This window comes from Phocoena phocoena, chromosome 15 (assembly GCF_963924675.1).
Source record: "Phocoena phocoena chromosome 15, mPhoPho1.1, whole genome shotgun sequence".
Lineage (NCBI taxonomy): Eukaryota > Metazoa > Chordata > Mammalia > Artiodactyla > Phocoenidae > Phocoena > Phocoena phocoena.
In genome coordinates, this window is record NC_089233.1 from 44660085 (window position 1) to 44687780 (window position 27696).

Genomic DNA, 27696 nt, shown 5'->3' on the forward strand with positions numbered 1-27696 from the left:
TAAATAACAACAAAAAAACACTTAGAAATCAATTTTAATAGAAAAGAACTTTTATTGCAAATACAGTGACTCTTCATATTACAGTAGTTTACTCTGATAAACCAAATGGCCATAATTTATGTATATTTTGGATATAAAACTATACTTTTTTTTTTTTTTTTTTACATATATACTTTCCAGTGTGATGACACTTCAATGAGGAAAAGATTGCATTCACAATAGAAACCATCCTCCCTGAGTCCACAGCCCTAAAATAACAAGCACGGTCCAAACATCCCTGCAGTGGAGCTGACCCCCAACAAAGGGGCTTCCCCTCCTGTATCCCTCATCGCCAGTTGACAGTCACAGGAAGTGAAGCATTTCTGGAGTGTCTGTATCCACCCACTATGGAGAATGCCAGTGACTCAACCAGAGCAGCAACAGTGAAATGGCAGAACTGCAGAGCCCTGACTTTGCATTTTAGTCTCTGTAGCCAAGGTCAGAAGTAAAACATTAAAACTATTTTACCATTTACCTTGCTGAGAGCCCCCATAACCTGTTCCACTAGTAAGCAGCAAATTTAGGAATTTTACGTAGGGACCACTAAAAAAATATATAGTCTTTTCCAACATGTCTGTTTCCTCAGCATCTGGCACATAGTCGACCTTCATTAAATGCTTGTGGGGCGAACAGAGAGTCATAATCCTCATCTGTCCAGGGGTGTGCGGCCAGTGAGCCATAGAAGTTATGGCATCACAGTGGTTTACTTTTAAAAGATGTTCTTTCAGAATGAACTCCAGGAAGAAAAGCAGTCTACACAGAGAGAGATGCTGAAGCGATCTTACTGAGTAGTTTGTTGAGAGCTCTAACTCTTTCTTCCAAGAATCGGGATTTTTTCTCAGCACCTCGTTGCTTCTCTTCAGTGACCTGAAGCGCTTTCGTTAGGTGAGCATTTTCCACATAGAGCTCCTTGAGCAGCAAATCGGATCGTGTATTCTTTTCAAACTGGACAGGGGAGAAAGCCACACTGCACTGTGAATCTAATGCAGAAATGCCACGCTACCAGCTTGCCCCTCCCAGTCTTCCACGTTGTTCAAACCACAGTTTGGGGATTCTTAACACATTGGAAGCAAATATTGGATGTAATGACAATTTTTGTTATCCTGGCGGGAGAGAGGAAATTGAGAATCTGATGAACTATGTGGTAGAGAAAACTTCAGCCAATTTTGCACAAATTGATTTTTACCATAAAATGAAGACAAAAAGACCAAAATCTGTAGGCCTCAAAAAGGAAGGAAATTGTCCAGAGTACCCAAAATGTTTGGCTCATCTCAGTGTGCTCTGCAGGCCCATCCCGTCACCCAGGACACAATGAGGCACTGTGGTCACCACACACACAGCAGCTGTAGAGGCTTCAGTGATGGGGACACAGGCCACACTAGTCAGGATGCTAAGACACGGGGGTCCCAGATTTGCGCTTCGTGAGTCAGCACTACATACATTCACTCAAGTAGTTAACTGAGCAGCTCCGTTGGCCAGGTGCTGCCCTAGCAACAGCCCTGCTCTCACAGGGCATGTATTCCAATGGAAGGAGACAGACCAGAACCGAGCTCGCAGTTTTGGATGGTGGGACTGGTGGTGGACCAGCGTTGGGTGGTGGGACCTGCTAACAGAAAACCCAGGAGGGGACACACAGCTGAGACTGAGGTGAACAGAGAGGGTTTCTCTGTATGTTGACATTTGGACGGAGAGCTGAATAAAGCACCGGGTAAGTCAGTGAGGCTGTCCGGCATGAACATTCCACGCAGAGCTGGCACATGTGGGGATGACAGGAATGGCCAGGAGGCCTGTGAGGAAGTCAGAGCTGCCATGCTGGCTGGGCAGGGGGCCAAGGGGAGGGGAATAGGTCCTGCAGAACCGTGAAGACCACTGTAAAAACTGCCTTTTACTCAGGGATGTGGAAAGACTGGAGGTTTCTGAGCGGAGGAGGGCCAACACCTCCGTCACATTTGAAGGTGACTGTTGCCGCTGAAAGCACATTAAAGGAAACAAGGACACCAGCTGTTAGGACCCAAGAGATGGGGGCTCTGTATCCCACGCTGAAGGCCTAGCTGAAGAATGAGATGGGAAGGGGTCCATCAGAACTCCAAGGTTTTGGACTTGGGCGGGCAGGTGAGGGCACAGACAGCTCTGAAGGACTTCTGTAAAGAGGAGCAGAGAGCTGGTAGGACCAGGGCTCTGGAAGGTGGTGTTGAGACAAGGCTCCAGAGGATGGAAGGGCTGGGGCGGCGGGGAGGGGACACAGGCACATGCATTTCTTTGGGCACTTCTGGTCTTCCAGTGAAACAAGCACAGAGCACAGCTGAGGGGAGAGGTGCTGGAAGTCAGAGACAGGAAGGCAAGGGCCCACTGGAGAGGGCAGTGGGGGCGAGGGTGTAGTTGGGACAGCTCCCCGGCCACCCTGGCACCTCCACATGCAGGAGCCTTAGGGTTCACCTGGGGTTTGGGCTGAGGTTTTGCCAGGAGTGACTGCGGGAGTCACCGAGTCTGACTGCTGGGAAGGAACGTGAGGACCAGGGACAGAGAGGGTGGGAGGATGGCAGTGCCGGCAGGGGAGGGGCTGCAGAGATGCAGGGGTGGTCAGGAGCCGGTGGCCCGCACAGTGATGCTGCCCGGGGACATGCAGCTCCGGATGCCGCAGGTGAACCATACCTGACTGCTGTGTAAGAAAAGTATTTCTACAGATTCTCATGTTTCATTTCCTGTAGCTCCAAGTGGAACTTTTAGGGCAGCAATGGCCTCTCTCCTCTCTACCTCTCAGTGATTCCACAGGACATGGGGTTCTCTTGGGTTATGTCTCCCTGATCAGCTACTTGAATGCCCAAACGAGGCGTCATCACTTACCTGCTCTTTCAGCTCACGCACCTTCTCTTGGAGGAGCGCTTCCACGTTCTTCAAAATCATTTCCACCTCCTCCACACGCTCTTCTGTGGCTTTCAGCTGTTTTTCATGTGCTTCCTGCACAAAAGGAGGTTAGAGACGAACACTGTACATTTTAAAAAGAATCATCAGGGGTTTATTTACTTTAGAATGGAAATTAGCTGACGTGTGCAAATCTGAGCGTGTGGATAACCTTTCATCCGTAGAGGGACGGTTAGAAATGTCTCACAAGCCACAAAGCTGCATTTCTCATTGTAGTCTAAGCAGATCAGCAGACTGCTTTGTGCTAGGATTTGTCCTTTGAGTCCTAAATGACTCAAAGGTGAGTTTCCCCAAACACGTTAGTCTTTCTAAAGGATTTCTGACTAAATTTCTTTGTTCTGTCAATAATCTCTCACAGATTAACTGTCTCTCCAGCGTAACGTTTTTGCACAACGCTGAAAGGCTAGTCTTCGTTAGAATTTGTTTTACAAACGTCGAATTTCACCCACCTTTGCAGGCTTGCGCCAGTTCCTCCCTCGTGAAGGTGCCTCACCCTCTGGCCCCCCCACCCCCACCTCACGAACTCTGAGGACCAAGATGTGCCCCGCAGGCTTACACTTTAAGGTGCTCACTCACTGGTGCCTGAGAGGGTGCTTTCAGGTGGGAACCGCTGCCACCAGAAGTTGACAGAAACGGAAGCACAGAGAGGTTAACTGGCCTGAGGTCACTCGGCTGGGGTGGTGCAGCCAGGATCCAGATCCCTGCAGTGCGTGGTCTGAGCCACTGTCCTGCTGCCCTTTGAGGCTGTGACTCTGCTTCCATGTGCCTAGATGCCTAGGGCAGCACATGGCACACAGCCGGGCTCCCCAAGTCTGTGCTGTCACTGCGCTGACCTCTTGTCCAACCGCCCCCCACGCCCTGGCTACCTTTAAACATGCCGAGCACAGCCCACCTCAGGACCTTTGCACCTGCCTGTACTCTCACAGGGCTACACAGGCAGGGACCCTGCCCGTCGCCTCCCTCGCGGCCCCTCTATCACCATCTTTCAGGCCTGGAAGCGGGGACCATGTGTGTGGCTGTGTGGCTGGCTGCAGACACGTGCAGCCTGGAAGACAGACTGGGGGGCTTTGGGGTGCCTTCTGGGTCGGCTGCTCAACGCCCCCCAGTTCTCAGGGCAAGTTGGGTCCCATAGCTTCCATAAACCAATCCTCACGTCGTGGGACATCTGCGGGGCCATCTTCCCCTGGGCACCTGGGCAGCTTCTGGCTAAGTCACCAGAGAGCCAACCTTAACCTCCCCGTCACCCTCAGCCGGCCCTTGGGCCCCCGTCCTCACTTACCCGTTCCTCCACCTGGAGCTGCCGAGCCGCCTGCCGCTCCCCTTCCAGCAGCTGCTGCAGCTCAGCCACGCGGCCCCGAGGCACCAGCTGCTCCATCTGCTCCTGCAGCTGCTGGACCGCGTGGGCGTGCTGGGACTGGGCCAGCCTCAGCCTCGTGGTGGCCCCGTACAGCTGCCCGGGGAGAAGGCACCCAGTGTGGGGGGGACTGCCCAGAGCTACCGGGTCACTACCAGGCACAGAAGGCTGCATCCCTACCTTTGAGGTCACCCCACGAGGGAAGTGTCTGCAGCAAAACCCACGATTTCTAAAGAGCCCGTTTGGCTGAATTCTGACGCCCAAATTCCATGCAGCTGGCGCTTCTGCACAGTGAGAGCCAGGAAGGCCCGCCTGTAATCCTCCACGTGACCTCCCGCTGGGTTACGTAACCTCCCGGGTACATTACTGGGGCGTAATTCCTTTAATACTGTGACCCACGCCAGCTGTGTACGGCAGCCTTCCTCTAAGTGAAGAGTTCACGCTCCTGACACCTGGCTGCGGCCGGGGTCCCAGAGGTGGGTCACACAGTGATCAGCGAGGGGCTGGGAGCAGGTGTGGATGGACCTCAGCACCCGCTCCCTGGGCACAGAACCCACTGGGGCGTTGCTACCAAGCTGTCCAGAGCCTGGCTACTTCCCCTGACGGACCACCTGGGAGGCCGGATCTCAACACCACTTCTATCACTTGGACTCTGGCAGCTTCGTCTGGAACACATGGAACTTCCCTCTGAGACCTCACAGACAGGAGAGGCAACAGCTCTGCCAGGGGTCCTGCCGTGGGCAGGCTGGAGAGGAGGGCGCCGGCCATGCCAGGCAAGGGCGAGGCTGTGAGCCCGCAGCCCCACTTCCCTCACCGTCCCGTGTCACTGCGTGTCTGAGGGGCCACCCCAGGCCGTTCTCCAGGACGGGTCCCCCCAGAGACACACCCATACACATGGGTCCAGCAGGGCAGCTACCGTGCTCTCTGGGGTGAAGAGAGGGGAGGACAGTTCCCACACACCCTCCACCAGATGTAGCCTCCTCCCGACTTTCGAGATTCAGACGGTCCCTCTGCAGTCACTCTGGCCCGTGTCTGCGCCCCTACCCACCCGAAAGTGCTCTTCACACCCCCTGCCCAGGTTCCTCGCCGCCCGCTTTCCACTTGGCTGGGTGGTATATCAGCACTGCCCGACTGAGTGCCCCGAGCCCCCTCCTTGTGAAGTGAGGTGCGGGTGGAGGCTGGGCTGCCTCCGGAGAGCCCTGCTCAACTGCCACCTGAGAAGGGGGACGTCCCCAGGAGAGCAGCGGGGCCACTGCAGCCGGGAAGCCAGGGCCTTCGCGTTCTGGATGCCGGGGCGGGGCAGCGAGCCCCTCAGACGGCAGCCCCTCCTGCCCTGAATCCAAGCTGGACTGGCAGAATGTGGGGAAGTGATATTCAGAACTCCCGGGCACCGGCCTCAGAAGCCTAGCCACCTGTATGCTCTTCTGGGGGCGCCTGGTTGCCGCACCTTGAGAACCCCATGTCGTGGAGAGGCCGGTGCGGGTGCCCCAGTCCATGGCACCCCTGTAAGTGCCCTCTTGGACGCCTGGCTCCCCTGCTGGACCTGTGACCTTGGAACCACTCATGGCGCACCAGTGACCACTCCCTCCCTCCCCGTGGCTCTGTGTGCACCTCACCTCCACACACCCAGAGGGTCCCTAGGTGCCCTGGAAGCTCTTACTTCCCTTCTCCACACTTTCATCCAGGTGTGTTTCACGGGGGTCCCCGTCTAAATCACAAAAGGGGCGCCAGCTCACGTCGCAGCAGCCCGCTTAAGTGCGGCATCTCCTGCCGTGACGGCGGCTGAACATTGAGCAGCCCAGCGGGCACGGAGACCTCTGGCAGCCCAGCCCTCCTGCCAGGAGATGGGTCTGACTCCTTAGCCTCGAAGGCTCAATCTAGCCCAGGCAATTTCTCAAGGTTCCTTTGGCACTAAAAGTAGAGAAGGGAGCCCCCAGTACGTGGCGGCACCTCGGGCATAGTGCCTGCTTACGGCGGGGGGCTGAGCCCACAGGAGCCTGACAGCACCTCATAAGGCCCCGGTGGGGGATCCCACACCCAGACCGATCCCTCTGCAGCCCCGGGCCATCTGAGAAGTGACTGTTCACACCAGGTGACCACAGCCAAGTCCAGGAGTCAGGCCAGGGGCCAGCTGGGGAACCTGGTACAAAGGCTGGGCAGAGGCATGCGGGTTAGAGACCCTCTCCCACGGCCCTTTTCCCGCTGCTGTACCCTGGCCCTCCAAGCACACCCCAGGTCTGAGTCCACACTGGGCCCGTGGCCCTCAGGGCACCTCACCCCGTCACCTCCCTTCTCCTGTTTGAACTCCTCAGAAGAACCAGCCCTGTGTCCCTGAACCTCACGCTGTCAGGCACCCACCGTCCCTCCTGGGCCCACTTTGCTCACATATGTTTGTCCCAGACCGCGAACTCCCTGCCTCCCCTGAGCCTGGTGCGCGCTGGACAAATGCTGCGGCAGGAGAGCAGGTGGAACACCCACAGGTACGTGACACCTGGGCTCCACTGGGGGCGCGGAGCTGGGTCACCTCGGGGGCTGCTCTGCCGTGTTGGCCTGGACCTCAGAGGCCACCTGCCCCGTTCCCTGGCCCCTCCATCTGTAGAGGGCACACCTGGAGGCACTGCTATGGCCTCTTCCCCTCGTGAGGAACAGGCGCAGCTCTTCACGTGGCTCACTTGAGTTCAATCCGACCCTGGACTGAGCCTGACTCAGTCCTGGGCCTGGCGGATGCCCCACTAGCCGGGCGACCTGAGGCAGACCAAGGATGCCCCTGGCTGGACTAGTCCCGGAAAGGCCGTCAGAGGCAAGGCTGACCCCTCCTGGGTTGGGACCACCGCACGCACCCACCTGGTCCCGACTCTCTTCGAGGGCCTCTCTCAGCTGTGACTGTGCCAGTCTCAGGCTCTGACGTTCCTGAGTCACGTGTTCAAGTTCAAGTTCAAGTTTTTGGATCTGGTTATCCTGTTTTTTAAAAATCAGTTTCACAAGTATAAGCAGTATCTTAGCAAAAGTGTGATACACGTTTAATGCAGAAACTTCAGAGAAGCAAACGTGATCCCAGCAGCCCGAGGACCACACCCGACGTTCTGCTGTATCTCCTGGCCCTCCCTCCCTCCACACACACGGACTTCTGTTGTATGCTGTGCTTTCCCCCTCTTATTATATCTTGAGTGTTAAATACTTTTCAAAACCATGGTTTTTAATGGCTGCGCCATCATTTACTGACTAACTCAATACTGTTGATGATTCAAAGCTGATTCCAATTCTGTTTTGCTATTATAAATACCACAGCAATGAACACACTTCCAGCTAAGTCCGTACACAATGCTCAGTAAAGTTCCCACTAGCAGAATCATGAAGCCAGAGCGCACGGGCGTTCCTGATGCTCTTGACGTATATTTTGCCATACTGTCCTCCGGAGAGGTTGTACCAACTTACTCTCCTATCATCAAGAGTTAATTCCTCTCTACTACTTTTTCTAGATACCAGGCTTTGTAAAAGCTGCTGAAGTCCACATATTTTCAGGGCTTGCTTGTTAAGTCCCTCCCTTTACCTCCAGGCACAGCAGGGCTGTGCCTCATCTGTTTGAGGCCAGCCTGTCTGCCCCTCCCTGCCGCGCCGGCCACTCACCTGCAGCTCCTCCCGGCGTGCCGCCTCCTCCAGCCTCTGTGTCAGCCGCTGAACGGTGATGTGATTCTTCTTGCTCTGGGCCTGGTGGGTGGAGGCCTCCTCTCCCAGCTGCAGGACCCTGTGGTTGAGCTGGGACAATTCATCCTTGCATTTCTGGCTCTAGAACAAAAAGGGATAAAACACAGATGAAAAATTTATTATTATTATTTTTTTTTGCGGTACGTGGGCCTCTCACTGTTGTGGCCTCTCCCGTTGCGGAGCACAGTCTCCGGACGCGCAGGCTCAGCGGCCATGGCTCACGGGCCCAGCCGCTCCGCGGCATGTGGGATCTTCCCGGACCGGGGCACGAACCCGTGTCCCCTGCATCGGCAGGCAGACTCTCAACAAAAAGTTATTTTTTTAAACAAACAGCATTCCAGTGGTTCTCAACCAGGGACACTCTTGCTCCCCGAGGGACGCTTGGCAATGTCTGGAGACCATTTTGGTCATCACAGCTAGCGGGGTGGGGTTACTACTAGAAACTAGTGGGTGAGGAGCTCAGCGTCCCCAGAGTGATGGGCTCTCTGGCCACGGGGCAGAGGATGAACTCTGGTCCTTCCAAGAAGCAGCACAGGCACTAGGGGGGCTCACAGCGCATCAACATCCAACCACTGCTCTGGAGAACTAGCATGGTTTTCTTGTTTCTCCCACGGTTATTTCTAACATTATCTTAAGCAATTTGAAGGGAAAAAAAACCCTCGTTATACTTGAGGCATGTGATTCTCTTCAAATCATTGTCATTAAACACAAAATCCGAGGCTCTCGGTGCAGGGAGCACACTGATAAAATCTCCCACTTTGCAGGCAGCAGATGCTGGACCCTGGACGGTGCTGCCTGGGATGAAACAGCAGCCAGCAGGTGACACATGGAAGTGCGTTATTTCCAACCGGGTGTCACACACCTTCACACAAACCACGTTTCACTCATCTGCTTTTCCCCAGCAGCCGCTCTGGAGGCCGAGGGTCTGCAGCCCTCCGTGCCTCAGAGCGGCGTCCACGCACAGCTGGTGGGCGCGTCACTGTCGCCCCAGGGCCGGATGTTCCCACCATATCAGCCAGGCGCAGGAAGAAGCAGGCTGGGGCGAGAGCTATGGGTATCTCCAGGGGACAGCAGAGGTCTGAGAAGCCAGAGGTGACAAAAACACTCCCAGAGGACTTCACTGGTGGTACAGTGGTTAAGAATCCGCCTGCCAGGCTGCACTGAATCCATCTGGTTGTGCCTTACACACACACACACACACACACACACACACACACACACACACACAGAGGCATAATGATTGATTACTTAGAACGAGTTCCTCTAGGATGAACTTTTCTTCTCTACATTAGTTTTTTCTTTAAATTTAACCTTCAGTTTTGAGTCACTCAGTTGGCTGTTGCATCATATGAGTCTTTGGTTGCCTCCCAGTGATGCCAGATGGGATCAGCACAGCCCCAGGTGCTAGCTGCTAATGCCTATAAAATACCACCCACCCTCACAAAGGAGAATCATTTAAGAGTTCTTCGGACTTCATCTTCAAAAGTAGCCAAAGAATTCATGTGACGGGTTATCCCAGAAAATCTTTTGCAGTTAGTGAAATTAGGGTATAACTAAGAACATTCGGAATACTACACACACAGTTTAGGTGATCTTGGTAGAGTGGTGGGACAGCAGTAAAGTAATTAACATGTGCATGCTCTGCTGGGGGAGACTAAAGGGAAAGAGGTGTTCAGCCTAGGAAAACATTTCTCAGTGGATGTCCTATGAAGTCACTGCGTCTTGGGTTTAACTTTGAAACAAATTAAAACATTTAAAAACTGACTTACTAGCATTTGTGGATTTCTGATTGAGACCCATGTAAAAGCAGTGCTTTATTCTGTGAAAAAAAAAGAATCCACCAGCTGATGCAGGGGACATGGGTTCGATCCCCAGTCCGGGAAGATCCCACATGCCAAGGAGCAACCAAGCCCGTGCACAACAACTAATGAGCCTGCGCTCCAGGGCCCGTGAGCCACAACTACTGAAGCCCGCGCGCTCTAGAGTCCACGTGCCGCAACTACTGAAGCCCGTGTACTCAAGGGCCCGCGTGCCGCAACTACGGAGCCCGCGGGCTGCAACTACTGAAGCCCGTGCGCCTACAGCCCGTGTTCTGCAACAAGAGAAGCCACCGCAATGAGAAGCCCACACATGCAACGAAGAGGAGCCCCCGCTCGCCACAACTAGAGAAGGCCCACGCATAGCAACGAAGACCCAACGCAGCCAAAATAATAATAACAATAATAATAAAAATTAAAAATAAATAAAAACACTCCCAGAAAGAGTAAGAGCTCAGCAAGGTGTCAGGACACAAGGTTGGCAGGTGAAAATCCACTGTACTTCTGCGTCCTGACAGTGAACACGCAGAATCCCATGTGAAAAACAAAACACCATTTCTGGCTTCTGGTCTGGCCTGTAAAGAGCTTGGAGGTCATCACTCCCATCCTCCCAACAAGAAAAAGCTGAGTAACTGAAAACTCAACCACTCTTCTGAGACCCATCAGAGAACTGAGGTCACAGGGCAAATCAATGCCCTGAAAACTGGAGAGACGGGCAAAGAGAGTCACAGCTCACCAGGAGCTGATGGCTGGAGCCTGAAACAAAGTGGCTACTGTGGGCGGAACTGTGTCCACAAACTCTCGGCTGTGTCTGGAGACAGGGCTTGCAGCAGGTAATTAAGGTTAAATGTGCTCAAGAGGCGGGGTCCTAATCTGATAGGACAGTGACTTTATGAGAAGACACAGTGAGAGGGCATCGTCTGCAAACCGGAAGAGCCTCGCCAGAACCAAGTTAGCCTCGCCTTGATCTTGGACTTCCGGCCTCGAGAACCGTGAGGGAATAAACTTCTGTGGTTTAAGCCACCTGTCTGTGGCATTCTGTATGGAGCCCAAGCAGACTAAGACAGTGACCATTCTGAAGTACACAGAGCGCTCTGTTCTCCTGCCCTCAAGGGAAATGTCCTTTTTACCAGATCAGAACCAGCGTGGGGAAGGGGATACCCAACAGCAGCCCCCTCTAAACTTCCTGACTCAGTACACACCTATCAGAGTGGCTAAAATAAAAGAGTGACAACACAAGTGTGGGCAAGGATGTGGGGAAACGATCAAGCACACATTGCTGGCAGGAACGGAAACTGTTACAGCCACTCTGGATAAGAGTTGGGCAATTTCTTATAAAACTACACATGTAACCACCATACAACTCAGCAACTGCTCTCCCGGGCATTTATCCCATGAAATGAAAACCTATAACCACACAAAGACCTGCCTGAGAATGTTCACGGCGCCTCTGTGACAGCCCCAAACTGGAATCAGCCCAGCCGTCCTTTAAAAGGTGAGCGTTAAAACAAGCTGTGGGCGACTTCCCTGGTGGTCCAGCGGTTAAGACTCCATGCTCCCACGGGCCCGGGTTCGATCCCTGGTCAGGGAACTAAATCCTGCAGGCCACAACGAAGATCCCACGTGCCGCAGCTAAGACCAGGCGCAGCCAAATAAAGAAATAAATATTAAGAAACAAAACAAAACAAAACAAGCTGTGGGACATCAATGCCTTGGAAAAGTGTCCAGTGACAGGAAGAAGCTAACCGGGGACACACAGCCGGGAATTATGATATGTGAGAAAAGGCAACCCCAAAGTTCGTATTCTGTATTCCTTTTGTATCACATTTTGAAATGAAACAATTTTGGAAATGAAGGGCAGTTAGTGGTTTTCAGGGGTTAGGGGCTGGGGTAGGTGGGCAGGAAGGCGGTGGGTGTGGTCATGAAAGAACAACGTGAAGGATCTTTGTGGAGCTGGAGCTGTTCAGTATCTTGACTGTGGTCATGGAGACACGAACCTACACAGGGGATAAAACTGCATAGAACGTGACACACACACGAGTACACAAGTAAAACTGGGGAAACCCGAGTAAGGCGCATGGATTGTATCAATGTCGACATCTTGGTCATTGATATTCATTATGGACTGATTCCTGCCAATTCACATGTTGAAGCCCAAACCCCCAATACCTCAGAGTGACTGTATTTGGAGATGGGGTCTTGAAAGAGGTGATTAAGGTAAAATGAGGTCATATGAGTCCAATATGATGGTGTCCTAATACGAGATGAGGACACAGACACATCCGAGGGACGACCACGTGAGGACACAGGGAGAGGACAGCTGTATACAAGCCGAGGAGAGAGGCCGCAGAAGAAACCAGTCCTGCCCTGATCCTGGACTTCTAACCTCGAGAACTATGAGGAAATAAACTTCTGTCGTATAAGCCACTCACTCTGTGGTACTTTGTTATGGCAGCCCTAGCAAACTAACACAGATAATATTATACTATAGTTCCATAAAATGTTACGACTGGAAGAAACTGGACAAAGTGTATTTCTCTGTAAAATACTTCTCATAACCACCTGGGAGTCTGCAATCATCAATACTAATTTCAATTTTAAAAAGAATTAAAAAACAAAAACAAGAATGACACATCCCAGCTTCTGTGCTTCAGTCCAAAAGCCAGTAAGTGAGACCAAGTACAGAAGGCATTTACTTATGGGGCAAAGGGAGACCAGTGTGGAGGTCAGTGCTGAGTGAGACAGGGCATTTACCTGCAGGGTAAAGGGATTAATCAAATAGTTAAGTAACTCTATTGAAGATGAGGAAACCAGGTTTTTCATTGCTAGAGGCAAGAGTTACAAATATGGAAAGGGAGAAAACTAGAATTATCCCTGTGATGTTGGAATTGCAGATACGAGTTTAAATTCATGGTTTTCAGTAGGGAGATATATAAATAAGTATACCTGAAACCATGTGCATGTGAGCATAGTAAATATATGTATACACTCCCTAGCTCTATGCACTGACTGCACCTGGACATAGCGATGCCCCAGGAGCCGTGAGCACTCCTAGTGCCCAGATCTTGGTCTCTAAATACCATTCGGAACTAAAAGTCACCAAGGGCTCCTTGGAGAAATGACTGCTTCCAGGACTGGGGCAGGGAAGTACTAGATGAACCTGGAATATCGTGAGGCACCAGAAAGTGAGGAAGTGTGCAAAGAATGACCAGGACCTGTCAGGAGGACCCAGAAGTCCCCCTGAGGGGGCTCTTATTGGCCAAATCTGGGACAATCTGAGCATGAAAATAAATACTGATGGTAACATATTAATAACCCATTGAATAAAACAGGAATCTATGATAGTAACATAATGATGAATAAATAAATGGAGGGCTTCCCTGGTGGTGCAGTGGTTAAGAATCCGCCTGCCAATGCAGGGGACACAGGTTCGAGCCCTGGTTCGGGAAGATCCCACATGCCATGGAGCAACTAAGCCCGTGCGCCACAACTACTGAGCCTGCACTCTAGAGCCCGTGAGCCACAACTACTGAGCCCATGTGCCACAACTACTGAGCCTGTGCTCTAGAGCCCAGGCTCCTCAAAAGAGAAGCCACCACAATGAGAATCCCGCACACCACAACGAAGAGTAGCCCCCGCTCACTGCAGCTGGGGAGAGCCCGTGCGCAGCAACGAAGACCCAATGCAGCCAAGAATAAATAAATAAAATAAATAAATTAAAATAAATAAATAGATGGAGAGAAGAAAAAGCTCTTCCTTACACTAGAACACCAATTAACAAATATAAAAGGAAGCTGGGATTAGTCACCAGCTGGCCACCATCACAGTAATAACTGACTCCACCAAGAAACAGAGGATGCGAAAACAAGGGGGTGAGAGTTTGATGAAGAACAAGATATTCACATCATGTCAAAGCATTTCCCCATAAAATATTCAGTAATTACCAAGGGGAAAGTAACTTTGTGGAGAAGCCTGACCAACACCACCTGACCAAGAATCTAAGCTGACGTCACTAATGCTTGTGTCCCCGGACTGGATGGGATGAGAAGGACACAGCATCACTTTGGGGATATTCACACATAATCTGAATCCAATCACAGGGAAGCACCAGATACACTGAAACAGCCACTTGTAGTCTTCAGAAGCGCCAGGTCCTAACAACAAGGACAGGTGGACTGAAGCCACACGAGGTCCTGGGCTGGAGGATTGGGCAGTTTCATAGTCACACTGATTTCCTAATTTGGGGTGGGAGAGGGCTGATGGGTCAGCAACTCACTCTCAAATCTTTCACAACAAAGTTCTGTGCTTCCTTGTTGTAAGCTTGAAATTATTTCAAAATAATGGAAAAGGGAGGGTGGCATCAGCTTCATGCCAGGTGTCAATACTTCACCTGTGTGCAGAGCTCTTCCATCTCAGAGCAGGCCTTTTCCTTCTCTCTCTTTAAAACCTCAACTTCCTTCCTGTTGAAGAAGCAAAGTTAACAGTATCACTGACCACTCATCGCTCACGGTCACCTTGGCGGCTTGCATTTGTACACCTGCTCCTGGTACCCTACAGCCACTGCTCTGTCACCAAACCTAGGGAAAAAGGGCTCCTGGAGGGAAAGATCTTGCAGATTTCAGAACTGCCGTAACATAATGGAGATCGCTTATTGACCATCCACTTTGGATCCCAGGCTTTCATCATCAGGCACTTTAATCCAATCAACACCGCGTTCTCGGCAGTTTAGAGCCAGCTCATCTTGAATGTCATTAAAAAAAAGCCAAACAAACCATCCTTGGATGAGGCTCTGATGGTGAAAGCAGAAATCCACTGACAGGCAAGCCCGAGCCTCCACCGCAACACACACACACACACACACACACACACACCCCTCCTGCCACAGTGCTCAGGCCCCCGACCCCTGACTCACACACACACACACACACACACACACACACACACACCCCTCCTGCCTCAGTGCTCAGGCCCCCGACCCCTGACTCCACACACACACACACACACACACACACACACACACACACCCCTCCTGCCTCAGTGCTCAGGCCCCCGACCCCTGACTCACACACACACACCCCTCCTGCCTCAGTGCTCAGGCCCCCGACCCCTGACTCCACACACACACCTCCTGCCTCAGTGCTCAGGCCCCCGACCCCTGACTCTCACACACACACACACACACACACACACACACACACCTCCTGCCTCAGTGCTCAGGCCCCCGACCCCTGACACACACACACACCACACACACACACACCTCCTGCCTCAGTGCTCAGGCCCCCGACCCCTGACACACACACACACCACACACACACACACACCTCCTGCCTCAGTGCTCAGGCCCCCGACCCCTGACTCACACACACACACCACACACACACACACCTCCTGCCTCAGTGCTCAGGCCCCCAACCCCTGACTCTCTGTCTCACACACACACACACACACACAGCTCCTGCCTCAGTGCTCAGACCCCCGACCCCTGATTCTGACTCACTGAAATCGACAGACCAGGAATGAACCTCGGAGGAAAGCACAGCTGAAACCATTATCAGAACAAGAACAAACAGATCCTACTCGCCCAGAAAGGCTGCAAGAGTATCTCTCGCCCCTACGAGAATGCTCGGTGCCTCCCCCGAGCCCTGAGCACGATGTGGAGTATGTCTGCAGGGTGAGCAGTGCTTGCAGAGCAGCGTCAGAGGCACACGGGCCTGTGCCGGAGCTGGTGGCGGTGGTGCTGACCTGGCACCTCTTACTTCTGCGAGCGAGGAGCTCAGGAAGGAAGGTGGCTGCTGACATCTGCAAGGAGGCCCGAGCCCCGCTGTGCCTGGCAAGGCTGGTCAGAGGGCAGCACGGCTCTCCTGGAACGCGGGTTATCTGTGAACACGTCCCACTTTCTACAGCAATGCCTTCTAAGCTTACTCTACTCTACGAAGAGCAAGCCCTGTCAGGGACCGGGGTCGGGGTGGGACCATTGAGACGGCCCTTACCTCTGTGCAGCCTCTGTCCTTTCTGCAGCTTCAAGCTCTTGCTGGATCCTTGTCAGCTCATTTTTCAGAAACGTGTTTTCTTCAGAGAGCCTATCCAACTTGATTCTGCATGAGAAATTTAAGAAAGGATCAAGAGTGGGAACTCCAGAAGCTGGTCACCCCCACGCACTCCAGCCTTGCAGTGACCCTGCAGCCACACTTCCCCTTCCCTAGATGAGGGCGCAGGACACCACTTCCTTCACTCTCCTGTATCCCGTGTTAACCTGCTCTGGTTTGCATCTCCCTAGAGATAAGCTATAGAAGACAAAGCTTTCTTAGCTTCTAAAACGGCCACACAATCAACAACTCCCTGGTGTATTCTTGGTTCTCCGTGTTCACGGCTGGCCTGTTCCTGCATCTTATAACCTCCACTGAAATGTGAGTGCGCCCATGGCTGGCACCAGTGCAAGATGCTGGGTGAGTCCTCGTGAGGTCACTGCAAGGAGAGTGGCTACCCCCTCCACCCAGGGGACTCCAGCACAAGGCTGAGGAACACAAGGACTGGGGAGGCCGGATCCCAAGGGAAGAGTGCCGCCATCCTACACCCTGAGGTCAGTACCAGGAGGAGCTTGGGACGATGCCCGTGTCAGTGGACAGAGGGCGACCTGATGCAACATGGAGCCTTCAGGGGGAAAAGCAAGTACTGACAGTGGCTGCCAGGACCAAGTCTGCCCGGAGCCCCCCTGGCTTCCGACGCTCTTAGAGACTCCCTGGGAAGGTAACCCCCCATCGATGTGTGACACACGAGAAACTGACAAGCAAAGATCACAGGGAGGCAGCCTGAAACCCACGTCTGCGGCCCAGAGAGTCTATCCTTAACGCACGTTGGTCTTGCGGACATTTATTCCCCTAAACAGGTCTCTACCTGGCATTAGCTTCTTTTCAATCTAAAAGTACTCAAAGCCACATGACCTCATATGTTTATGTATTATTCTTATAAGGTCAAGCATAAGTATCTCGTTCATGAGCGTAAGTACCACTTCACTTTTCCTCATGAGGAACTAGAGAGAAAAATAAAGACATAGAAGTCCACGGAATTTTAAAAGCAGCAAAGGGTCCTCAAGCAGGGGAGTGACACAAATGAGGTCTGTGTTTTGAACTGTCATTCTGGCTCCACGATGGAAAACAAACTGATTCAAGGCAGGCGTGTGTGTGTATGTGGTTGGCAGGGGATCCTGCCTCCAGCTTCGGGGACCTCAGATAAGATGGCAGTTGCTCCACCCCAGCTGCCCACACTCACCAAATAACCAGAGCAGAGCTGATCATCTAGTGTGTGATGTCCTCACAGAAGGTAATGGAAACTTCCAGGGGTCCCCAAACAAAAAAAACCCGGAAGCTGAAACCAAAGCCATGAGCATTAAGCAACACAAAAATGGGGTTACCCTGAGGCCAGCACCTACACCAGTGTGGAGAAACCACACCGTGGATACATGCACTGGGCCAGTTCCCTGGAAGAGGTTAAAGTGGTCTCAGATTAAGAGGCTCCCAACTCTTGGCAAAAGCAAAGCACATCCTTTCTGCAGGGAGCACCCTCTACTACAGCTCCCAGGATTCCCAGAGATAAACATCACGTAAGCATGAGCTCACAATCAAAGATCACCACAATATATGTGGAAAAGGACCCCCTATGAGAGTCAGAAGAAGCCAGAACAACAGAATTAGATCCTGTAGGAACCTCAGATACTGGAATTATCAGACACAAACTAAGGATAAATATTATGAAATGTTTACTTAACTAAAAGATGGAAATTTTAAAAGAGACAAGCAACAAGAAGCTGTCAAAAATGATCAGACAGGACTAACTAAACAGAATTTTGGAAAATAAAAAGTCAGTGTCAAAAGAAAAGCTCACTGGCAGAATGTGCCATAGACAGAAAAGAAGTTGGAAGTAATGAAAGAGAGGTTAAGAAATGGAGGAAGAAGGATGCTCAACATCACTGATCATTAGAGAAATGCAAATCAAAACGACAATGAGGTATCACCTCACACCAGTCAGAATGGCCATCATCAAAAAATCTACAAACAATAAGTGCTGGACAGGGTGTGGAGAAAAGGGAACCCTCTTGCACTGTTGGTGGGAATGTAAATTGATACAGCCACTATGGAGAACAGTATGGAGTTTCCTTAAAAAACTAAAAACAGAACTACCATACCACCCAGCAATCCCACTACTGGGCATATACCCTGAGAAAACCATAATTCAAAAAGAGCCATGTACCAAAATGTTCACTGCAGCTCTATTTACAACAGCCAGGACATGGAAGCAACCTAGGTGTCCATCGACAGAGTAATGGATAAAGAAGATGTGGCACATATATACAATGGAATATTACTCAGCCATAAAAAGAAACAAAATTGAGTTATCTGTAGTGAGGTGGATGGACCTAGAGTCTGTCATACAGAGTGAAGTAAGTCAGAAAGAGAAAAACAAATACCATACGCTAACACGTATATATGGAATCTAAAAAAAAAATGGTTATGAAGAACCTAGGGGCAGGATGGGAAAAAAGACATAGACCTTCTAGAGAATGGACTTGAGGATACGGGGAGGGGGAAGGGTAAGCTGGGACAAAGTGAGAGAGTGGCATGGACATACATACACTACCAAACATAAAATAGCTAGCTAGTGGGAAGCAGCCACATAGCACAGGGAGATCCGCTCGGTGCTTTGTGACCACCTAGAGGGGCAGGATAGGGAGGGTGGGAGGGAGGGAGACGCAAGAGGGAAGAGATATGGGAACATATGTATAACTGATTCACTTTGTTATAAAGCAGAAACTAACACACCATTGTAAAGCAATTATACTCCAATAAAGATGTTAAATAAATAAACAGATAGATAGATAGATAGATAGAGAGAAATGGAGGAAAAGTGAAAAGACCTAACATCATACATCCAGTTGTAGAGGACAGTGAGGGGAGAAGCAATATTTTGCGAATAATGGCTGAGAGTTTTTCATAGGACACAAATCTATACATCCAGTAGACAATGTTTTCTAAGTAGGCTAAGTAAAAAGAAAACCACACCTATATGTCCTACGACCCAACAATTCCATTCTTATGTACACCAGCAACCAGAACAAAAAATGGGGCTCCCCAAAGCCCCCAAGGGTTGCCACTATCCTGACTTGGAAAAGTGACCCCTGGGGGACTTGTGCTGGGGACACAGATATGTCCAATTCATCAACAATTCTTCCAACTGCACACATGTGTGTATTTTTCTTGTGCGTATAACACTTTAATAAAAAGTTAAAGTAAAAGAATACACACTAAACATACCAAAGAAAACCCATAGAAGATGGAGAAGTTAATAGCAGCCAGAGGATACAACTCAGATCACCATTCTCAGGTTCTAGGGTTCAGTCCCACTGACCCAGACTAATGGCCTTTCCTGTTATTTTGGGGCTTTTAGGCCTTTTATCCACCTCCCCAAGGACCATGAGATGACAGACGATGGAGACCGTGTTGCCCTTGCTACCAGGCGAGTCAGAGGCAGGAGGTAAAGTGAGTCAAAATTCTACAAAGCAAAGGGCTTCAGGGCCTAAGCCCTAGTTAATACATATTTTTGAAGTCAGAATCTTTGGGAATTCCCTGGTGGTCCAGTGATTAAGACTCCATGCTTCCACTGGAGGGGCATGGGTTTGATCCTTGGTCGGGGAACTAAGATCCCTGACTTTTACAAAGTCAGACTCTTTGTAAAACAGCCTGTTCTTTCAGGGCTCACGTGTCTGCACCAACAAGAACCCCTCAGGTAACAGCCATTGTGATGCTGAGCCGTTTGCCCAAATCCAATTTCAAATTCGGGTTCTGAGCAAGAAACCCTGGACGCGAAATCCCAAAAGGATATGGTGCCGGACCTGACCCGCTGCAGCGCCTCCTCCAGCTGGTCCCTCTCCTGGGCCAGCTGCCGCGCGTGGTCCCGCTCCAGCTCCACGGCCCGCTGCAGCCGCTCCCGCAGGCCTCGGACAGCCTCCTGCGACTCCTGGTGCCGCGTCGCCAGCTCGGCCTTCTGACCCTGCAGCACGCCAGCCTCGAGCTTGAAGGCCCGCTCCAGCTCCTTTCTCTCCTCTGCAAAGGCCCTTTTCATCACCTCCATCTCCCTTTCATAGTAATTCACCTGGGAAAAGAAGCGTGAGTGATGTCAGCCAGGGGCCCCTAAACATGATCGGCCTGACGATACAAGGCTGCCCGGCACAGCATCCAAAGAGCGGGGGGCCCGGCCTCAACGAGGTGCTGGGGCCTGTGAAAGGCTCCCCAGGACCCGTGTGGCTGCCTGCTTCTGTCACGTCCCGTAACCTTCACTGCGGCCTAGGGGGGCAGGCCTGGCAGGCGCAGAAAGGCTGCTGGGGGCCGAGCTGGGCTGGGGGCCTGGCAGCAGCAGCAGCAGGAGGGCAGAGGGGGGACAATGCCTACCGCGAGGCCGCAGTGGCTCTGAACCCCCTGGAGACCTGGCGGGCAAGGCCACAGCAGGAGCCCAGGGGCAGGACCACAAGGAAGAGGTGGCCCTGCCTCGCTGGCAGTGACACCTGACGAGACGTGGGTACCGTCCCTCAACAAACCCCACCACAGTAGGGTCACGGAGCTGGAGGCATGTTCATCCAAGAAGACAGGCCTGGCCAGGGTGGCCCGGGAGGCGCCCACGCAGGGCAGTCCCAGGGTGCTTCAGCTGGAACACAGTTGGGAGCTGTGACTCCCCAGCACAGAGTAAGCAGGGAGGTCTGGCCTCAGCGCAGCCCTCGTGATGCTGGGATACCACAACCCTGCTCCCTCCCATTAGTAGTTATACCTTCTGTCCTGCCTGCTTCCGAAGCGGGTGTGAGGCGGAACATCAATGTCATGCACATTTCCCTGCAAACCTCCGTCCCCCTGAGCGCGCTCACTATGGGGCAGACGTGTGCGCAGAAGCGTCCCAGCAGCAGGAAGCTCCCTGACCCCTCCGGCCTCCCTCAGCCCCCCTGACCTTGGTCTCCAGCTGGATCTCGAGGTCTCTGTAACGTTCCTTCACCTGCTCCAACATTATCTCCGTCTCTATACTCACTGGGACGGAATCACCCACAAACGTGACAATGCCTGCAACAAGAAGACACTTCCGTTTATGTCTTGCCCAGGACGCTGCGGGGTCTGATCCAACCTCCAAGCCAATATCTGGATGAAGCACAGCCTTCCGTGGGCACTTTCCACAAGAGGAACGCAATGCTGGCAGTAAGAGGACGTGGGCCATGGACCGTCCGTTGCACCGAGTTCTCAAAGCTGGCATCTTTCCAAACCAGTCTTTGCCAGAACGCAGCTCACTCAAAGGTATGAATGGCGAGGAGGCTCCCTGCCAGATTTGTCAGGCCCTTGAATTCCCTGAAAGATGCCACATGGGGTACATGTCCTGCCCCCTTGACCGTGGCAGGCACACACAGGGATGGGGACAACGGGAAAAAGTGACCACAGCACAGACAGTGCTTTAGGATGAGCCATGACGAAGCTCTGTCTTCATTCTTTATTTCGCCTTCCTCCTTTTCTCAGAGGCCCTCCCTACTTTCTATTACATCACACAAATCATGGGGGTGGGGGTCTTAACAAAAAGTCAGGCAAACTCAGCACTTGTGGAGGCTCTGACAGGTTGTAGGAAGAGGGTGTGAGCTACACCTGGCCCAGAAGACCCTCCCCACCGGCAACATCACCCGTCCTTACAGCTTGCCCCCAAAGGGCGCCTGTGAACCCACAAGCACGGCCAGCCCTCCTGGGCCCAGCGGCCCCCCACGTTGTGCGTGTTGGGGGGCACACCCAGGGCTTGACTCAGAATGTGCGTGTGACCGCCGCTGCTGGTTCATGGGCCAGAAAGTGAAGGGAGCAGACACACCCTGACCTCTCGCTCAAATTGTTTTCCACGAAAAAGAGTGACAGGCTCAATGACATCCTGAGAGAACTCAGAGTAAGTATCTCAGGAAAGAGAGCATCCCATTGCCCTGACAACTGGAAGCCGCCACCTGGGTCTGGCCAAGTGGCACCCGTCAGGAGTGGCCCCAGCTGGATGCACTGCCGGCCCAGACTCCACAACCCACATGGCCCCCGCCCCCACAACTCTGCTGTCCTGACTGTCCCTCCTCCTTTGAAGGGGCCAACAGAACCTCTACGGTCAGACGAGGGGGGAAAGTGTAAGAGAAAATGCTCCATCTGGGAGAGCGCTCTGGTTGTGTCAGTGCCAACACGAAGCTTGGGGCTGCCTTTGGTGCCACACGTCAGAGGCTTCTGGACACGGCACCCTGGGCACAGACCCCGTCCCTCTGCTCCCTGCATTACAGATCGTGGCTCTCGACAAGGGTCACATGCTCTGTGCAGCTCTGTCCCTTCCAGGGACAGAGGAGGTGACAATAACCCCCTTCCCCATGGCTACACTGGCACCAGACACTCATCTGGGGATCAGATGATACCAGCTCACCAGCCACATGCCAACACCTCCTGGCTGAGGGCAGCAGGGCTGTGGGTCTCGGCAGCCATCAGCTCCACTAATGCAGCTGCAGGTGAGGGGCTCCCTTCGGGCCCAGGTGCACAGAAGACCCCACTCGGTTTCCCTTGGAGGCTCCCACGTTGACTTTCCTGTTTTAAGTAACAGCTTTAGGACAATACGGGAGCCCAATGCTCTCAGGGTTACAGATGAGAGCGACATGTCCTCTGGGGCTGCATCTGTGTGACATGTGACCACAGAGGCCGTCGGGCTGCTGGGCTGGGGCTGTTGGGCTGGGGCTGTTGTGGTGGTTCCCATGGCAGCAAGGGGCGTGGAGCCTGGAGCACGTGAACCTGTAGTGCCCGCCCCGCCCAGCTGCCAGGGTGGGCGCAAACCCCGTCCTCCTCAAGGACAGCTGTGGCCTCAGAACCTCCAGCCCAGTCTCTAGAAGGAGCCAAGAACATTAACCTCTCGGTGCTTGCAGCCTGTCGAGACCTCCGGGCTGGGAGGCAGAAGCCTAGTTCCCAGGCACCATGGCCCCGCCCCATCTCAGACCCCTTCCACAGCGGCCCGCCGGCCTCGGTCCACAAGGTTTAGCACCTGCCTTGTACGAGCCGTCACAGACCCGAGACTAGCCTGTCCCCTGTCCCCGCAGCCTCCTCTCTCTTCCCCTCCCCCAGAGGACCGTCTGTGTGGAGCATCTCCTTTGATCACCAACTCTGCCCCCCTCCTCAGGACCCAGGAGGCTCCCTGGGACATGCCTGCCCTGAGGTCATGGCAAGGTCCTCATAACCTTCACCACTTGCTTCTACCCGAATGGCAGACCCCTCATCCTCCTCCATCTCCCTTGGGGCTCTGGGGGTCGCACAGAACCCTGGCCTCAGGTAGGCCCCTTCTCCCACACAAGAGGTCGGAAGGGCTTGTGACCACCTGTGCAGCTGGCCAGCCCCACGCACCACCCCCCACCCTGGGAAGGAGCACATGACCCACCACCTCAAAACACCGGGCTCCTACCTGCCGGGCCGTGTCCCGGGGGCAGCTGGCCGTGCCGACTCGGGGGCAGCTGTGCCCGCAGGCCTTCCAGTGCGGCCTGCAGCTCGTCGTTGCAGTCCTGCAGGTCCTGTGGGCAGAGCCAGACCCTTCCTCCAGCCACTGTGGCCACTGGGCCCAGGAGTCAGCCCCAGCTCAGCAGGGCGGACGGGGCACCGAAGCTGCACCCAGGCACCTAACTGCTCCGTGAGCGACACAGGAGCAGGGGTCATTTCGCGATATCTTATGCCTGGCACCACCTTCCATCACGGGATACAAGGAAGGGACTCAGGGGAAAAAAGTGCAGTGAAAGTGAGAAATGGAGAAAATACAGAGAAACCACAGGTGGTTGGGTAAGCACGCACATAAGGGGAAGAGGACACTTGGGGGCGTGAAGGCTTAAGAGGAAGAGTCTCTGGGAATTCCCTGGCGGTCCAGCGGTTAGGACTCGGCGCTCTCACTGCCGGGGACCGGGTTCGATCTCTGGTCGGGGAACTAAGATCCCGCAAGCTACACAGCGCAGAGGGGGAAAAAAAAGAGGAAGGGTCTCGTTTGTGACAAGCGTAATTTGTCCACCCACGAATGAAATATACCTGAACAAGCACATTTGGTCACCTGACTTTCAAAAGGCCAGAAAGGGTAGCGTTCACATCCCACCTTCCCAGGTGGCCCCAGAGCCGGCACCGCAGCCACATGGCTTTGGGTCCACGTACTCTTCCCCCCAACCCCGGGTGGGCTGTGGCCGCCCCACCTGGAGGACAGCATGCGTGATGCAGCTTCCACCCGGCTTCTCCTCCCGGGAAACTGGCTCTGGGGGAAGCCAGACCAGCCAAGGCCATGGCACGCCCTCAAGGCCCCACCTCCCTCCCTGATTTTTTTTCTTTTTTTTTTTTTTGGCCGCGCCCCATGGCATGCAGGATCTTAGTTCCCGAACCAGGGACTGAACCCCTGCCCCCTGCATTGGGAGCGCAGAGTCCTAACCACTGGACTGCCAGGGAGGTCCGCTCCTCTCTGATTTTTTAATCTATTTGAGTTTCTTCTCCAGGCAGCTCTTGTCAAATAAAACTCATCTTCCTGAACTCCCTGGTGGCCAGTGCCTGGTTTGTCTCTGCATCCGCCCTTGGAGAAGGAGCCTTTCATCGGCAGTTCTAGGCCATGTGGGAGAAGGGACAGGCCCTGCAGATCTCAGAAGAAGCACAGAAGCAGAGATTTACTAGGATCACTCCTTCAGAAACTCCTGGGCAAATACACAGTTTCCCCACGGAGGGAGCAGCTCCTTCCTGGGGGAAAGGGCAGGGCTGGGATGTGAGAGCCGTGGGGTAGACCTGCGGGGCGGCAGGTGTGGGCACCCCCGTCCCCTCTACCCCACGATGTCGCCACGCCAGTTACTGAGCATGTCAGGTGTGGTCAGTCTGGATTGAGGTGTGTGTAGCATAAACTCTACACCGATCTTAAACACCAGATTCCCAAAAAGGGATGTAAAATATCTCATTTAAAATGTGTTTATATTGATTATATGTTGAAATAATGACACTGTGGATGTAATACAGGAAATAAAATATAATTAAAATGATGAATGTCACCTACTTCTTTTTACCTTTCTTAACGTGACCACTGGAAAACTTGAAATTACACATGTGACTGGTGTTTTTACTGACAGTGCTGATCTGGCGGGAAACACTGACAGAATCATTTCTACCCAATGTCCTCCCCCCTCGGTGGTTCTTTCTGCCCCTCAGATGGGCATTTTAAGAGCATATGCATGTCCCATAAATTCAGCAGTGCCAGAAAACAGGTCCTTAGATGCCATGCTGGGCACAGACTTCTCTGCTCTCAGGCACCACTGTCGGTTCTAACCGATGAGGGTGACATGTGCCGTCCTGGGTCCCAGACAGTCTACACAGTGGGTGTCCCAGGGCTGGGAGCCAGGGTGCCTGTTTTCATGTGGGCTGCATGTGAACTTGGGGGTGCCTGTGGATGCCCAGGGTGGTCACAGGGTCACAGGGTGTTACTGTGCTAGCCAGGAAAGGCAGCAAGTCCACTGCACACGCTGTAGCGCTAAGGCTCTGAGGGCTCTGGACCTGTGGAGGCTTCTCTTCTTGTCAGCGGGAGAAGCGAGCTCAGCAAGGAAGCAGGGGAGGGTGGGATTTCAACAGCAGCTTGGAAAGCATCGAAAGCATCAGAGAGGGAGGTGGAGGCGGCAGACCAGCTGGGGAGCCAGGCCGTGCTGAGTCAGAGGGGCTGACCACCCAGGCACAGGCAGTCGGGGGGACGTCTGTCAGGGCTGGTGTCTCAGTCCATCCGGGCTATTGTAACAAAATTCCACAGATGGAGAGTTTATAAACAACAGAAATTTACTTCTCACAATTCTGGAGGCTAGAAGTCCATGACTGAGGTACCTGCAGATTCAGTGTCTGGTGGGAGCTTCCCGGTTCATAGACGGCCATCTGTTCCCATGTCCTCACTTGGTGGAAGGGATGGGGGGGCTCTCTGGGGTCTCTTTATAAGGGCACTAATCCCCTTCATGGAGCTCCACCCTCATGACCTAATTGCCTCCCAAAGGCCCCACCTTTGAACACCACCACAACTGAGGGAACAGGATTCAACATACGGATTTATGGGGACACACACATTCAGCATGTAACAGGGTGGAAATGGGTAAAGAGAAAATCTGTATCTGGCACTTCTGACCAAGGACAAGCTACTCCATTATGGTGCCCACCCGAGGGAGCAGTGAAAATATGAAACCACAGAGAACCCCTAAGGTGGAAGTGATTAACATCTTACACTTCCCCCAACTTTTTTAAATCTTTTTTTTTTTTCGCTGCGCCTCGTGGCATGTATTGTATGTAGTTCCCCAGCCAGGGATGGAACCCATGCCCCCTGCATTGGAAGTGTGGAGTCTTAATCACCAGACCACCAGGGAAGTCCTTACACTCCCCTTTACCAAAGTCAGCCTTGCCCCAGAAAACTGAGGCTGACAGCTGAAAGAAAGAAAGAAAGAAAAAAAAAAAAAGCTGAGACAGTAGTTGAATAGGAAGGGAACTCGGCAACAAGGGAAAACATAGTTTCTGTGCTAGCAAATATCCTGCTTACAAGCACGGGGAAATGTCAAACAGTGACTTTGGAAAGACGGGTGACACACAGCAGGGAGGTTCAAGGTCGTCTCTACTCTGGAGACTGACGATAAGAAACACCCTAGGCCCGAGGCAGCACCCCCAGGAGGCTGAGCACACGCAGCACGCAGATCTTGGTCTCTAAAAGCCATTCTCTCCAGTTAGGAGCCAGGACTCATTGGAGAAATAGCCGATTCCAGCGCAAGGGCAGGGGAAACATAAGATGAGTCTGGAGCATCTCACTGTGCTGGAAAGTATGGAACAACTTAACAAAACAAAACATGACAGTGACAAGTCGCAAGGTCATGGCTGCCGGCCAGAAGACACTCCCACTGGCCAGATCTCACATGACTTGAGCACCAAAGTAATTCGACATAGTAACGAATTATCAATACAAACCACTGATGAGAATGGCGATTCCTGAGCCCATACCAACCAGATACACAGATAGGTAGACAGGACTTCTCTGCCTGATGGCAGATGCCAAGTGCCAACTGACAGATGTGGAGTGGATGATGGAAAACCATCCTTTTGCAACAACCATTGTGGCAAAGACGGGAGTTGGCAGGAATCACTCACTGATACTAAATCCAGTGAAACTTCTGATGAAGAGCAGGACATCTGCATGGTCTTAACGTGTCACCCCACACTGAGACCAGGTGATCAAAATTAACATCACGTACATTGTGCGGCTGAGAAGGCATAACCTCAATTTAATCCAAAGGAAGTATCACGAGAACACAAAACGAGAACGTTTCTATTGAAAAGAAGGAGAGACTGTATTCTTCAAAAATCTCCACGTGAAGGACAAAGAAAGGCTGTGGGAATGTGCTACAGACAGTGTGCCTCCCCAGATTCATATGTTAAATCCTGATCCCGAGTGTCGAGTGTGATGGTATTTGGAGGTGAGGCTTTTTTTTTCTTTTTTTTTTTGTGGTACGCGGGCCTCTCACTGTTGTGGCCTCTCCCGTTGCGGAGCACAGGCTCCGGACGCGCAGGCTCAGTGGCCATGGCTCACGGGCCCAGCCGCTCTGCGGCATGTGGGATCTTCCCGAACCGGGGCACGAACCCGTGTCCCCTGCATCGGCAGGCGGACTCTCAACCACTGCGCCACCAGGGAAGCCCCCTGGAGGTGAGGCTTTTGGGAGGAGATCAGGTCAGGAGGATGGAGCCCCATGACGGGGTTTGTGCTCTAATAAAATAGCCCCCAGAGAACTCCCTCGCCCCTTCACAGAAGGACACAGTG

At 52.7% G+C, this 27696-nt stretch overlaps 1 protein-coding gene across 1 annotated transcript in view; it reads right to left on the reverse strand.

Annotated features, from left to right (window-relative positions):
* Positions 1-792: 792 nt before the first annotated feature.
* The window catches only part of NINL (ninein like), a 57791-nt gene continuing 30887 nt past the window's right edge, over positions 793-27696 (reverse strand). The window contains 10 exon segments of the mRNA XM_065893257.1: positions 793-984; positions 2884-2997; positions 4241-4411; positions 7160-7273; positions 7943-8101; positions 14228-14297; positions 15831-15935; positions 19727-19986; positions 20830-20939; positions 23287-23425. Coding sequence (XP_065749329.1) covers positions 793-984; positions 2884-2997; positions 4241-4411; positions 7160-7273; positions 7943-8101; positions 14228-14297; positions 15831-15935; positions 19727-19986; positions 20830-20939; positions 23287-23425 — 1434 coding nt within the window.